Here is a 16,158-nt window from a genome sequence, read left to right on the forward strand (position 1 = left end):
CTATTTAACATACCGGTAGCTATTTAAAGACTTCAAGATGATCCCAAATTCTCTATTTGTGTAAAGGAAAACTGGTACACTGTACAACCCCCACCAAGTGACCAGTTGAACTATTAACACTGTATTTGGTTCATATAGCAATTTCCAACTGTTACTATGTACGAAAGGGACTTCTACATCCATCCACGATGTTCTTCGCGTAAAATGGGAAGATTCATGTCCTATGAGGATTGTGATGCACATATTACACATTAAAAGCTAGCTGTGTGTACTGTAGGGTATACACCACTCCACGCAGGGGTGTAGCTTGCGAAAAAGCAGATCAATAAGCTAAAACGGTGTACACAATATTTCTTTTAAAAGCTTGTAGTCGTAGATATCTGCTATTTTTGGCACGCGACACCGTCGTACCACGGAGTATGTACAGGCTTTAATATTATTATTAACCCCAGTGATACTGCGGTGTGTGTTGTGCGCATGCGTGAAACGTCAGCTGTGTGTCTGCGGCTGGAGGAGGAGGATGGGGACACTGCTGCTGCTGATGCTGAGGAGAGAGGAGAGCGTTCCGTATTAACCCACACTGCCATGGAGCTTTCTGCCGCTACTTCACCGATACGATCAGTGGCACTGGCACCCATGTCGTCGAGTCACATCTCGTGTTTCGGGACGAGGAGAACGTGAAGGATTCGGCGGAAAGAAGACAAGGACGGCTGTTTTTAACCCACCATAGTCGGGCCTGTCTTGTCTTGACGGACACAGGTGGATGATCCTTCTTGGAGTCAGTTCCTTCGAAAGCGGTTCACGGGAGATCAAAGCACGGCATCTAAAATGCGGATCTAGTCGTCGGACCGCGTTTACACCCAGACCGTACAGCGGTCTTGGCACTTTGACTTCACTGAGTTTAATCGCAACGCTGTGCTTGTTATTTGAGATGAGGTGGAATGTTTGGCGAGCTAGCTGGCTAACAAGCTAATTTCGCTAGCTGGCTAGCAGCTGTATTCCCGATGACAGACGAGAAGTAACGGGATGCGCGGAGGAAGAAATTAATATTTACGTATGTTTAGTTAGAAGGTTGTCGCATTGTAGAACAACTTCAGTTACTCGCTTTGCAATGAAAGATTTTCAAACCTGACTCGATCTTGACTCCACCAGCGAGCTCCACAGTGGCCGCGCTGTCTGTGAGGGATAGATGATGAGCCATTTGTTTAGTGCGGATCATCAACATTATACTTAATGTTTTGGTTCTCACCTGATCGGCTTATTTGGGTGAGATATTTTTGGTGTTATAGCAGTGCTGTTTTGAAAGGTTGCTTAGGTCAGGGCACGTGAAAAGCATGTTGACATCAGCTGTTTGGCAGCAGGAGAAGTTGGCACCATCCAGGAGTGGACTTGCCATGACACAGTGGAACATAGAGAGTTAGAAACAGATTTATACGTAAGTGAAATATCCATGTCGATTTTACAATAGTGGATTTTAATGTACAATAATGTTATTCCCTTTGTCCGGGTAACTGATGTTAACCACAACACCAAATTGCATAAAGTCAGGTGTATTTGTCCACCAAATTACACAATGGTATTGGAAGTCTCACACTCATAGGACTGATATAATATTTTTTTTTTAAGTTGACCCATGCCATCAGTCATCATGACACTAGTTAGACTGAAGAAGTGGATTTTGACTTTGAGATAAAACGTTTCCAGTGTTTTCTGTGGAAAAATCCATACAAATGGAACAGACGGTACTGTCTGGCCCTGTGGGGCATACAGAGTGGGAATCAGAACCCCTGTCGCCCCTCAGGTTTGTCAGTCTGGATACAGACAAAGGAGGCTTGTTGCCTCAAAACACAACTGGTCAGACAGGACTGGATTTCAAAACTGTTGATCAGGGCAAAGCACCTCCAACCATTGGAGATGTTTTCCAGGAAAACAAGTTCAATTTAGACAGCCTATTTAGGACACCCAGGTCGCATGGAGAACATATAATGCAATTGAAGGGAGATCAAGCCAGTGACTCCAAAGGGGATTTCCTGAGTATCCATCAAGAGCAACTGCCTTTAACAGAAAAACCCACACTGGCCTGGCTGTTTTCTCCAAGTCCTACGGATTTACTCTGGGAAAATACTGCCTGTGAGGAACTGAATCCAATACAAGATGCTAGTGACAGTGACACATATGCTGCAAGTAGCCTGGGGGAGCTAATAATCCTTAGCGAACCATCTTCCTCCTTAAAGAATTCAGATTGGACTTCTGACACCAATAACACAGCCTCGTTGTTGGTAGATCTCCTCTCACCCTGTGAACACTCCCCGGCTTCTCTCACCCCGGAACATTCAGGTGAGCTCAACCCACAGGGTGTCAGTGATGACCTGTTCCTTTTATCACTGGGGGAGAAGGACATGGGCCTCCCTCCCTCCCTGGGTGGGGAGGCTGTGTCACCTGAAACTGGGGACAAAGGTTTATTACTCGAACCCATGACTGATCTGCCTATAACCGGTAACATGACCCCACTCGGTTTGCCTCCAAGTTGCCTCCCACACGCCACTGTCCCTGCAAACTGCATTATTACGCTGTCTGAAGTAGTGGAAGGATCCATGCCTTTGTTGGATGTTACAGATGTTCCTGATTGTCACAGCAACCTCAGCCTCTTCCCTGCTAATCCCACCTCTCTGAACTGCACAGATGCATCGCCAGCCACTCCTGCAGAAAAGTTAGAAGGGGAAAACACATTGACAACTTTCACTGAAAATCTGTCTTCTGATAACCTAGTCGAAGATGTCTTGTTGTCCCCTCTCTGTTCCTTGCTGATCTCAAACTCTTCAACAGAGCCCTCGGCCTCAACACCCAGGGTGTCCTCGGATAGCGATGCTTCTGTCCTTGGTGAATTGCCTAGTGACTGTTGCTCTGCAGAAAATGGTAAGGATTTGATGCCAAGCAGCAGCATTTTATCTGAACCCAAACATGAGGTAATGGCTTTGGATCCATGCCTGACCTCAGGTGAGCTCCACAATGAGGAAAAATGGGATGTAACACCACCCGAGGGTATACCAGACGATGCTGTTCCTGATTTTCAAACCGAGCAGAGTGACAGGGAGGTGTTGATGCACTTGAACCTGTTTGGACAATCAGATGACTGTCACGAAACGGATACTTTTGATTTCCCAGCTCAGGAGTTGAGTGATTCTTCTTCTCCTGAGCCAGGATGGACTACGGAGGAAACAGTGGATGCAGTTTCCCTCTCTAATATTGTGTCAGACCCCATGCACATGGTTTCTACCACCAATCAGAGCGACAGAGATGTATCCCCACTAAAAGCTGTGTTTGATGCTTTGGACCAAGACGGAGATGGCTTCGTTCGCATTGAGGAGTTTATGGAGTTCGCTGCAGCCTATGGGGCAGATCAGGTGAGAATTCCCCTAAATTCTTGCGTTTGTATGTGCACGTGCAACATGCATGTACGCACGTTTTTTTTATTGCCACCAAGACAGTTATTAGATTATGCATGCTAAGTGATGGTATATAGCAGACCAAGTGAATTCCATTTACCTAAATGATTTATCATTGATTCCACTCTAACTCAGTCTTCTGAAATGCATCCCTTTGATGTCACCATTTAAGTGTATCAGCATACATACTGTATGCAGTCATATTTATGTGTTTTGAAATGGAGATACCACAAGGTGATAAAATAAAGAAAGGAGCCATGTCAAAGTTGGTCATTTTAACTGAAGCTAATATCTAAACTAAGTTAATATCCAATTATATTAAAATATCAAGTGCTGTTCAGGATGTACACGTATACTAACCTACAACTTGGTCTCTGATCAAATTAGGGTCCACATCATACCTGTTTAAATGTTTATCATCTGTTGAATAAGTGGTGTGAGGAGGGAGGGTTTATGTTACTTTGACAGATAATAAAGCACACTAGCACAGGAAACCTGATCAGTGCCAGGGCTCTCGTATACACTTATAATTCAAGCTGTTCTGTCTACGCATGAGAATACACAAGGCTCAGCTCTTTATATTAGGTTTAGGCCTAATCAGTGGAAACTCTTACCAAAAACATTCTTCCCTTATGCTCACTATAGTATAAAGCAGTTCTCAACTGGTGTTTATAGGGTTTGGCTAATACTCTTGACATATTATAACCATGCTTGGATTAGTGCCTAATCTATATTTGGTTGGTGTTGAAGAATTAGGATTCAGGTCAGCATCCAGATTAATCTGTGAAAAACATATTGCCACTTGCCAGGAATTAATTATATCAGGCCTGTTACTCTTCCATATGTCAAATGACACACAGCCATTTATCCTTTGCATATTTAGTGGGTGAGGGGATAATCGCTTGTGATCTGAATAGGCTAATGCCAACCACCCCCTCAGGCTTTCTTCATATTCTTATTTCCACATTGTGAAGATGGTCAGTTCAACAGCAAATTCATGTTGAACAGAGACAGGTCGGTGTCTCTGGTGGTTTGATTTGCATTCATCCTCTTCCTGGTTAAATTGTATGCTTTATTTGTGTACATGGCCATCGTCGACTCATGATCCGATTCCTTAGTTCAGAGTAGAGTGCTGGGTTACATGGTGTCTAATCTTAATGTAAAGAACAGATTATTGTCATCTGCCACACTCTCACAGTCCCAGGGACATTTTAAATGATGTAATGTTCTTGCTGGTCAATGTGATTGTGATTATTGAGTTTACCAGAACAAACTAGACTAGTTAAAGAAAGAAAATCCACCATTTGCAAATATCAGTAAAGGACAAGGACTGTGTAAATGTTGATGTCACCCGACTCTCTCACACACACACACACACACACACACACACACACACACACACACACACACACACACACACACACACACACACACACACAATCAATCAAGTGTAAAAATTGACCTGCAAGGTCAATGTTTTGCATTGGAAGTATTTTTTAATGCTACTTTCAACTAACAATTGGCACATTATTTTTATTTTTTACTAAAGATAATCACAGGAATGTATCAAAAATACTAATTGTAACCTGTCTTCAAATTCTGTTTTTGAGTAAAACGGTCTCAAAGCATTTGATATGCTGCATCTAATTAAAGATGTGTGTGATGTGTGATGTGTGATGTGTTTCACAAATTCACATGCTTCCAAATTTCATCTCATGGCTCACAGGTTTAGCAGCCCATTTAATTATGTCTGGTGTTCAAAACTTAAAAGCACCCATGAGTGCGGTTGACAATTTTAGCTTGTTATCTTTGATTCATTTGATTTGTGTATTATGATGAAACAAGTCATGTATTGCCTACCAACGCTAGCAGATAGGGATACCAGTTATAACACTAATATTGAATGGGTTGTTTTGCAGTGCATACTAGTACATATTAGACACAGTAAGTAATATGCAGCGGAGATACCTGATCAGATCTGCCAGATTGGTCTCACAAAGTTGCTTTTCCCCCCTTTAGAAATGTGTGTAGTGATTAGTGAAGTTCCTGCACAGCAGTGCCCACCACAGAGACTAGGTGATTTTCATTTTGGATTTTCAAATGGCAAATCAGGACAATTTGATCAATATTATGCCAGGAGAACAACCAAGCTTGTGTCATATTTGGAAACGGTTTCTGCTATGACTCTTGTTTGCTGACTGTCTAGTCATTAAAGCCATGCCTTTAATTCCCTCATTCCCAGTTCAAAGTACCCCTGTGTCAGGTCTACCCTGTGCCCTGCCATAGGTACCTCTGGCTCCCCACAGATAGGGCATTTGAAAGGATTAAGAGTAGAATGTGTTTTCCCTGAGTCAGAGGATCCGTACTGTCTGACCATGACCCCACTTTGCAGTGATGGAGAAGGGCTTTGCTCATTTACAGCACAGAACCATATCATTTCTATGTCTTGTTATATGGTGGGAGGTACATATGATAGGAATTTCTCTCAGTTCAGAGGTTGTATTATTTCCATCGCATTTGGTTTCTGTGGAATTTACTTGCTGCTGTAAGATGTGTAGTATTCAGAGCCTGATAGTTATAGTACCTTTTCTCTTCCCAGAAAGATTTGTTTTGTGTGCAGCTCTAACAAGATTGTGCAGAAAGATTACGTTGTGTATGACGTCTGGGCTCCAAAACCTAGTGAATCTGCGCTCTTACTCTTACAGTCACTGGTTCTCAGATTTCTGTCCTTCCGTGACTAAAGGAGAGACAGAGGCTTAAACTTTTTTTCCCCTTCATTAACAAATTTCAAGCAGCAGACAGACAGACTTATTTTCAGAATTTGAAGAATGCTATGTAATGACATTGGGGTGCACTTGGCGTTCATTATCCTGAGAACCTCGGGAAGGATCACTCTAATCTTACAAGGTCTCCACTCTCCACCCAATTTTGAATCCCGTCAGGTACAACCGTCGAGACACAAGGAAGCTGTGGGGGGAAGTTTGTACAACAGACGCAGACAGTGGAACTTTTAGTATTGTTGTGGCCCCTATGGGGCAGAATTGAAACCACTTTGGGGATTATTAAATGATGTGTTGGTGTTCTGTTAATGATATTTGTTGTAAGAAAATGTTGTGAATGTAATTGCCGGAAAACGGTATGGAGTATCAAAACCCCTTTTGCGTTATTGTCACATGTTGCATGAGGACATTGTGCCTAATGTGGTGGATGCGATGTTTCCGCAACAAGCTGTGGCATTTGTAGCATCCGCCTTCCCCTGAAAGCGCTGTGTTTACAGACCCCTTAATGTGTTTCTCGCGGGATGCAAACTGGAGACCTTCTGTTTTCCAGGTGGCCCCTCTACCTACTCATACCTAACGTGTCAAACTTTACCAATACTTGTATTGGAATGGAATGGAAAATACTTAATCCCAGAGGGGAAATTGAATTTGTTACAATAGCAGCAACAGGCAGCCAGCGTTACGCAGCGCCAAACAGATACTTCTAGGCTTTCTGCCAAATATCTTTGTAGGAAAGAGGGATAAATAGGTTTGTAGTCATCATACCCCAGGCAAGCACTATAGGCACAGTCCATACCTGTTTCCTTCTGTACCACAGAGTGGTAGATTGCATTGAGGTGTTGATATCAGATATTTGCATGCATGTCCTGAACATTGTGTTTGGACCACTGTGCATAGCATGCAAATGTCCACCCCAGAACCATTCCAGGAAGAAGCACAGCCAGTTCAGTGAAATGGAACTAACATGCACGCAAATTAATATGTAATGCAAATTCTATATGCATTGCATCTAAATATTGCCACAGAGCAAGTATCACCAAGCAGAAGCTTATACTACTGAAGTTATGTTACTGTGTTTACTAAAGTATTTCATATCTGTGAGTAATGCACTTCCTGTGTCCTCTGAATTGACACGTCACAGGCAAACAATTATATTTCAGTTGTGTAATCAAATATCAAGCATAAACATAAGCTCAGTAAAGAATATCCCAGTACCGGTAGTTTAAATGTGTTCTACTATCGGTATAAAGTTACATTGTGGTGTCAGGAAAACAGCCATTCATGATTTAGCAACTTATAAGTTATAAAGTATTTGATATGTTACTTGGAAGTACTACTTGTACGTCATTTTCTGACAGTTGTCTTGTAACCTTCATCAAAGTTCAATACATGACCATGATCCATCAACAAACACTGTTCTGTGTTTCATAAATGACAGCAATCACTGGTTCTCAGAGGTGAAATGTCATCCAAAAGTGAGGGCTCTGCTGTACAGTATCTGGGAATTCACTGGCTTGAAAGGAGAATTTCAAACTGCCACTCATGGGATTTGTCCCTGATTGTGCACAAAGCCCTTGGAACTGCATTGTGGTCACAGCTCTGTTGTCCATCCAGAGACCCCACCCCTCTCTGGCCAGTGTGGCCCTCTGCTTTTATGTGCTGCCGCTCTAATCCTCAGTGGAATGTCCCCTGGCCTGAAACCTCCCCTCTCCTGACCACTTTTGTGTGTCTGGATGCATGTTGTATTTGCCATAAAAAGATGCATGCACAAGGCCTGTCTGACCATGTAGTACTTTTGCAGACGAGTTTGGCTTACAGCCATGTGAGACAGTTAACAGCGTTTTGTTCATGAGCCATTTGGGGAGGAAAAAAACACTCCCAGTCTCCCACCAGGGGTATTCATCTCCCTGGGGTTAAGTACAACAGTGGTCTGTGTGCAGGCGGTCAGGCGTGCTCTGGCCGGCACTGATTAGACACAACGAGAGAATACAGAAAAAACAGTGCCTTCCCTGCTCCGCTAAGTAGTGGAAGGACATTATTAGTCCAAGGAGGGCAGCTCTCCAACAATTATCATCTCTTGTTATCCCACTGTCCTGTTGTAAGAGAAGGCCAAAATTGTCTCTAGGATATTTTGTGGTTATGTTTAGACACATGTGATGCGTTTTGGTCATTTTGTAGTTACTCAACCTAATTCAACTGACCATTACAATAATATTACTACAGAAAAAGTAAAGTATTGGTTTGCAGTCTGATTCTAAGAAGAGGGGGAAAAGTCATCCTCTGCACTTTGTCGTTGAATCGTACGTAAGGTAACAAAGGAGTCCCCTAGTGTTTCTCGCCTTACCTCACCTCACCCAGTAGAGATGTGCCTTTTGAATTGTGAGCAGAGAATGGAATGAAATTATTTCCTGTGTACCATGATGTAACTTTCCAAGGTGGGTAAATGAAAGCTATGTGACCGGCTTACAACCCCTGATGCCATTTTAAATATCTCCTCCTACCTTTGCTCAATTTCGTTTTGAAACAAGAACAACACGTTCCAACCGTTTAAACCCCCATATTTCTTACACGAAGCGACCACTAAACCATAGAGCCCACCTACAGTAGTTTATGGGGATTTGCATGGCGGAGGTGGGTCACAAGAGCAGCCTTGGTGCAGAATTCTAACAGTAACGTTGTGGTGTTAACCACCATGCAGGCAGACAGAGCCATTCCCCCTCCTCTGTGTTTCTCACTACAGCTGGATTTAATTCATCGAGCTGAGATCAGCAGTCGTAAGAGTCTCAGGAAAAAGTCAATGTAAAGTTTATTAGGAGTTTTAGCAAATAAGCTGCATGAGTTGGAGCTGAGCTTTGGTAAGTAGATCAACTTTTGTGTGTGTGTGTGTGTGCGCGCGTGTGTGCGCGTCAGGCAAAAAACGTAGAAGCCCAACACAAAGTGAAAGTCTCATGAAATGACCATGTTCACATTGTGTGCTAACTTTCTCGGGGCTCAAGTGAGTCTAAAACCACAGAAACCTCACCCCACATACTGTCAGGCTCCCACCCAGCTAATTTAGTCAATGATACACGGCTAAAATGACAGCATAATGATGAGTTAGTGAAAATGTTGCAATGTACCACATTTGGCTCACTCTGTCATTTGTGCAAACACATTTTGATTGCTAGGGGCCACCGCTAGTTCTCCAGATATAGGCATAGGTCTACTCTAGACTCTATGCCATACTACCCCCCCCCCCCAATTCCCATTCAAGTCAACGGCAAAAACAATCTCTATGACGTATAATAAAAATCACACCTGTGTGAAGTGAGGGGCGATCCTATCATCGTATACAACACATATGACGGCAAATTCTTTGTGTAGGACGAAAATAGATGATTTGCTCGCTCTTATCGTCATGCAATATTATGTCAATTTTCTCAGTCACATTTGACGTGAATTCTCCATTCATTGTCGATGGCATTAAATGTTTGTGTTAGGACAAACATCTCTATAGCTGTAGGTAGGATAATCAATAATTGGAAAATGCAATATTTGGGGTGTATTTGTACACACTCACGCACAGACACAGTTTGCGTTACTTCTTGTGCTGTTTTTCGCTTTGAGCATTTTCACTTGTCAAGCTTTTTGCACTGACTAATACGGTGACACACTGACTGTAACTAAAGGGCACTTTATTCCTTTTTATCTTCGATAACCGAGAAAAAAAGATCACACTCGTGTGAAGCGAGGGCCGTTCTTAAAACCATACATCATCATTATGTGATGTGTGATTTCAAGAGCGGAATGAATGTGTACACATAGACACACAAAGCTGCATGGCATAGGAGGGACCGGCGCCCCTGAAAAAAGAAAATCACACCCGAAAAAAAAGTTTTTAAGCCTGTTTTAAAAGACTCAATGGTCTGCGGTTCTGCGGTACTGTCAGGTACTGACAGGTCCATATAATAGGAGGGTTGACGTAGGGTAGGTTGGGAGGGGCATTTGTGAGTTATAGCGGATGCCCCAGACCAATAAGTCAAAGGCACCGCTCACTTCACACAAGTGTAATTTTTTGGCCGTTTTATGAATTTGTCCGATTTTTGAGGGCCCCCTCCTATACACAGGTTTAATGTTTGTCTTTAGTTCAAAGTTTGTTTAGTAAACGTATTGACAATGAAGGGAAAATTTACATCATCATGTGTCGTTTACGTCATATTGTCTCTTTATTGTTAATGGGGTTTAATGTTTGTGTTGGCACCGTTTGTTTTACATCACCATTACATCACCTAATCAACAGAGTATAGACTTTAATATATTAGCGCCCCTCACTTCACACGTGTGTGATTTTTATTATTTATATTTCCTTCTTTATCGTAGGCACGCTTTTATCATGTCGTCGTCGTTGGGTTGTTATTGTTGGTTGTCATGGCTGCCAGTTCCCACCTGATGTCGTGTGTGAGGTCCGACTGCTCCAGACCATACTGAATAACTGCTAGCTTACATAATGTCTTGAGGCTTGGACTGAAGTCTAAGACATACAGGTCATCATAGGTGTTACATCCTCCAAAGAGGATGACACGATCTCCCACCATGCAGCAGAACAAATTATACGTTGGACATGGTCCTTTCCCCTTTGGCTCAACCTTCTTCCAGGAGAAAGTCTCTGGACTGAATTTCCACACATCATTGAGGTTCTCAATGTTGAAGCCACCAAATATGTACAGCTCTCCATTGTAGGTAAATTCTGAATGACAGTAGCGTTGTACTTGTTTTGGATGAGGCTGTGGAGATGATGTGCTCAGCCAGAGGTTGGTCTCTGTGTCAAACACTCTGATGGTGTTGTAGTACTGACCCCCACAGCCCTCAAATACAAACATCTTTGTCCCGATGATGGTGGCAGAATGGAGCCATGTAGCAGGAGGTTGAGTTCCTCTGGTGTTAATGAAAGACCAGACCATTGTGCTGGTGTCTAACTTGTACATGTCATTAGTGGATCCAGTCAACTTGGCCCATCCTCCATGGATAAACATGGCCTTCTCCAAAACACAGGCTGAGTGGTAGTACCTCTCCTCTGGAACAGTGCCAGAAACCCTGGGTTTGAACCATCTGTAGGTGTCAACATCAAATGCATAAAGCACATTGCAGTAAGGCCTCCCTCCCCAGATGTAGACTGTATCTTCAACCAACACAGCTGTGTGGCCACAGCGCCTGGATGGAACCTCTAGGTGGCGTCCTCCTCTTCCTGGCGGCGTCCCTGGGGTCAGCTTCCTCCAGCATAAAGACACTGTGTTGAAGACGTGAACATCAATGGTATCACTGTCTCCTCCAACGCAGTACAGCTTGTCCTGCAGCACCACAGCTGCATGGAGATATCTCCCTGGTCCTCCTTTCAGATGGACGGTCCAGCGGATCATTCTAACGTCAGGTTGTTCTTGCTTCTCTGTCCCAGAATGCAGTTCTTTCTCTCCATCTCTGTCCCAGAATGTAGTTCTGTCAACCACACGCTACCTCTTATATCTCTACAGTGGTACAAACGTCATGTGATGCCTCTGGCCAATCCGTGAAGCCGGTGTGTTGCGTCAGCCAGACATACAGTAGTCTATCTGTGTCCGTCACTCAGGGAAAAGGCTCCAATTTTCAGTGTGACTGTGTGTGTATCATAGAGTAATAAAAGGATAGAGACCGAACCGGAGCGTTAGCCTCTCCCCCCCACTATTCATTTCAATAGAAGTTGCTCAGTGGGGTTTGAAGCACCCGGAAGACAGCTGGAAGTACAATTATAACTCTGGCTCGAGCGAGCGGAAGTTTAGCCTAGCCTAGCCTAGCCCGGACCTCAAATTTGAGGTCAGGGCTTACGCACGTGATGTCATGAATGTCCGTCCACCTCCATGAAAGTGCTGCAATTCCACATTTCGCCAGTAGGTAATGGCAGCTTCAACTTACTGGGGGCTTAGTGTCTATGCCATACATGGGCAACTGGCGGCTCGGGGGCCACATGCCGCCCTCACCATCACGTAATGCGGCCCGCAGGTTAATATCCGAGGATTTCAATTCAAATATAGCAAAAATAGCTGATCTACAAGCTCAAAACCTGTCACAGTTTGTAGATCGGCTATTTTTGCTACGACAGTAATATGCAATGTTGCCCACCCCTGGTCTAGAGCAGCTGTCCCCAAACATTTTAGGCTGTGCGCCCCCTGCTACCTCCTGGCCTAGCTGACGGCTGACGCACCCCCCAACGCTCGGTCTCATTGTATTTGGCCGAAAATTATATATATTTTTAATATGATTATGGCAAAATAATCATGGAATGTCACTGCACTGAGAGACATGCAGTTGCTGTATACTCCCACAGCTGCTCTATACATCTCCGTACAACAGTGTTTACCGGATTTTGCCGCTTTTGTTAAATAACACCGTAAAACCGCCCTTACCCTTTTCATGTCATGCACCCCCTAGAGGGCGTTCGCGCACCACAAGGGGTGCACGCACCACAGTTTGAGAACCCCTGGTCTAGAGTCTAGACTCTAGAATCCTGAATCAGTTACTCTAGAAGACCTGAATCCTGGATGCCAGATAGCTAAACATTATTTTCCTTTTTTCTCCCAAAGTAGACATGGCCAATTCCATGGAGGAATGGACACACACACACAATTCATTTGGAGGAACATTGCTATCCAACCTAGTTCTTCTTGTGTGGACTGACCAACCTATTGATAGTTGCTATTGGTAGTACAATGACAGAGATAATTCCTTTTTTGTCCTACACAAATTCCCTTGACAATGAATGGAGAATTTACGTCATATGTAGACGAGCAAATCGGCTATTTTTGTCTTACACAAAGATTAAATTCCCATTGACAATGAATGGATGATGTAATTGCGAACGCAGTGATTGCGAACGCAATGAGCACTTACTATGAGACCTAGCAGATCATGTCTGTCTGTGTGTCTGTGTGTGTGTCTGTCCCGCTTTTGTGCCCATATATGGAGCTGAGTGATTACGTCACCATGACTCAGCCATAACCATATAAGGAGTCCCCAAAGCAGCTATACGTCCAAAACCCAAATATGTACGAGCTGCATTCGCTTCCCGCGTTTGCGCGTCTTACTGGTAATAGAATGGATGATCTTATAAGAGCGCCCCTCACTTCCCACGGGTGTGATTTTGTTCATTGTAGCCCCCCGGCCAAGGCGGATGCACAATGGATGATTCAGAGCCTCTATCTTGCCTTATCCCTAAAGGTTTTAGCATTTTTTTACTATTTTGAAAAACAAGCTCACGTGTGGCTAATTGAACAATTTTAAAATGCTTTTAAAATGGTAAAAAAAAATGGCATTGGCAAAATAGACATAGTCTCTCTTTGGTTCGCTGGTGAAGATCTTAGGATACTTTATTCTGAAGACGACAGTGGCATAAATACTATATTTCCCTGTACCTACTTGTCAAATCTGAAATATGTGATGTTTGGTCTCTTATTGTTGATTCTGAGTACAGTCAAACAGTGATGAAAGGGTTCCTTGTATAAAATTATTTTTTAACTTTTAATAAATGTTGGTGTTTTATTGTGCAGTATTTCTCAGTCATAGCTCTTCTGTTATTTATTCACTTCATACAGATTGAAATCAAGTGAGCCCTGCATGCTATCACCGTGTAAAGTTCATTACAGCTAGCAATCTAAAGAATCAGGCAGAAAACATTTGATCACAACTTACAAGAGATTATTGTCAACTCAACATGCGTTTTGAATGTTTGTGACCATATCTCTTTCAGGTCAAGGATCTGACAAAGTTCTTGGATCCCAGTGGCATGGGAGTGATCAGCTTTGAAGACTTCCACCGTGGAATCACCGCTATTAGCAATGGAGGTGAGTCATTTTAATGATGTACTTTTTTCAAAGCTGTGTGTGCTCGCTAATGTATATCTACAGTGAGCTCAGCACGTTTGCAGATCACCACATGGCACCACCATAGGACAAAATCACGGAATTTGCACATCCTATCCTGTCTCTGAACTTCAAGCTACTTGACCTAATGGCAAAAAGGGCCTTTCTGTGTGGAGTTTGCATGTTCTCCACGTGTACCCTAGGCCCTAGGGTACACGTGGAGAACATGCAAACTCCACACCTCTAGGGCCTAGGGATAGGTACCCTCTCAAAAACATGCAGTAATCCTGGTCTCTAAAGTCTAAACTACCTCCTCTGTTCAGCCTGGACGCCTGATAGAGGGGAAAGGAACTGGTTGGAATAGCGTTATCCTTCCACACGCTACGTCCAACCAGGGAAACTCCCCCTTGAAGCGCCCAGGATTACACTAGACTAGGCAATTGACACTGGGTGAAAAAATGCGTTCGTGGGAAATCGTGAGATAAAAGAAAAAGGTGGAAACAAAGCTGCTGGACTTGTCAAGCAGTCTAAAGGTGTTGAGACCGGGGTCCTTAAACAGTCTTAAATTGTACTTTCAAAATGGCGGAAGAACCCTGGTTGAGACACTCAAGGCCGCAGGTGTCTTAACATACAGAATGCTAGCTAGCCTGAAAAGAGTCGCTCATGAAAGCAGAGAAACAGGAACCAGGCCTAATTTAGACTTGGTTGGATACTGGTGTCGCACATTGAAAATAGCCAATCTACAAGCTGACGATGCCTCTCGGAGTGACACGTTGTGAGCTTGTAAATTGGCTCTTTTCGGCGAATGACTGAAATCAGGCATAGCCCGCTGGCCACGGCGCTCTCCTTGGAGCTAATGAATGCTATCTGGCTCCATCTTTGCCAATGCCTTAGTTCCCCATGGTGTCCCACTTGTCCACGCAATACGCAATATGCTCACTACAATTTGTCTGCAGAGTCAAAAGGGCGGTGTTGTAAGGGAACAGAAAGACTGACCCATTTCCTTTGTTACCGGATTCAATATGATTTCCCTTTCTAATTTCTTGCCTTCCTGACCCATTTATGAGCTTTAAATACATTTGTGAGTACAATGGGTGCTGGGTGCAATTCATCATGGTGTTCTGAGAAGGTAGTCATCGGGTCTCGCAGGCCTCATCTGAGCCATTTAAAATTAAGACGGAGAAAAGAAAAAGAGACCGCAGCCTGACTCAGTTTATTTTCACTGACGAGGCCCTCCCCTCGTCTCCCATGTAAATCATGTAGTCACTTTAAACTTTTAAAGAGTATTTTCCATCTCATACAACTGCTCGCAACATGTCTGTGGTGGATTTATATACATCGCAGCCACATTGCCTCTGGCCGTTTGACATCATCGCGAGCGACAGTTGCCCGGTGGCTAAAGTGACATCACAACAAAGTTTCATTTGACAGCACTTGCCTGGCAGTGTTGACACATCATGCAGGTTGTGTTGAGATCATCACAGTGTTTGCCTCGTTCCGTACTCTAGCCCCATTGCCATTGATTTGTGTAACTCGTTTCCCAGGGCTTTCTGGGTTACACAGCTCCAGTTACCCGGGTCATTAATACATAATACACTGGAAAACATTAGACCCACAGACGCATGGGCCGTAATAGGCTAGGTTTCAGAGTGGGAGTGGGGGAGAGAGATGGGGTTTGAGCAGAGTCCTATTCGCCTGAATTATTCACTGCCCCCTCTTGCCGTCTCTCTTTCCTTTTCTCTCTCTTTTTCTCTGTCATGTATGATAAATGTAATCTTAGCTATAGTATATAGTCTATATACTGTACGTACGTCAGTGGAAGCTAAGCAACAGCGTTATGTAGTTACTAAATAACGATTTGTAGTCTGTCGGATCATCACCTGTTGTACTGAAGTAGATTACATTTGCATTAAGCCACCATGATCTTTGTGTCTTTATTGAACAATTGCAGCTAATCAGGGAATTCCAGGAATGAGTATTCCTGCTTACATAAATGGAGAGGAAAGTCATAGAATTATTAGAAAAAGTATGAACTTGTAGAAGCAGAAAACCTTGCCCCCAAGC

General features: G+C 43.5%; 2 protein-coding genes across 2 annotated transcripts in view; one reads left to right on the top strand and one right to left on the bottom strand.

Annotated features, from left to right (window-relative positions):
• The first annotated feature begins 550 nt into the window (after positions 1-550).
• rab11fip3 (RAB11 family interacting protein 3 (class II)) overlaps positions 551-16,158 on the top strand; it is a 50,989-nt gene continuing 35,381 nt past the window's right edge. Inside the window, exons 1-2 of the mRNA XM_080789528.1 lie at positions 551-3,404; positions 13,983-14,076. Coding sequence (XP_080645654.1) covers positions 1,731-3,404; positions 13,983-14,076 — 1,768 coding nt within the window. The 5' untranslated portion in view covers positions 551-1,730. The remainder of the gene's footprint in view (positions 3,405-13,982; positions 14,077-16,158) is intronic.
• On the bottom strand, positions 10,597-11,622 carry LOC308333065 (kelch domain-containing protein 3-like; the record flags this gene model as incomplete). Its single annotated transcript, XM_080789262.1, has 1 exon — positions 10,597-11,622. One exon carries the CDS (start codon positions 11,620-11,622, stop codon positions 10,597-10,599), a length of 1,026 nt encoding a protein of 341 aa, XP_080645388.1.

This window comes from Protomyctophum bolini, assembly GCF_963924005.1.
Source record: "Protomyctophum bolini genome assembly, chromosome: 18".
NCBI classification, from domain to species: Eukaryota; Metazoa; Chordata; class Actinopteri; order Myctophiformes; family Myctophidae; genus Protomyctophum; species Protomyctophum bolini.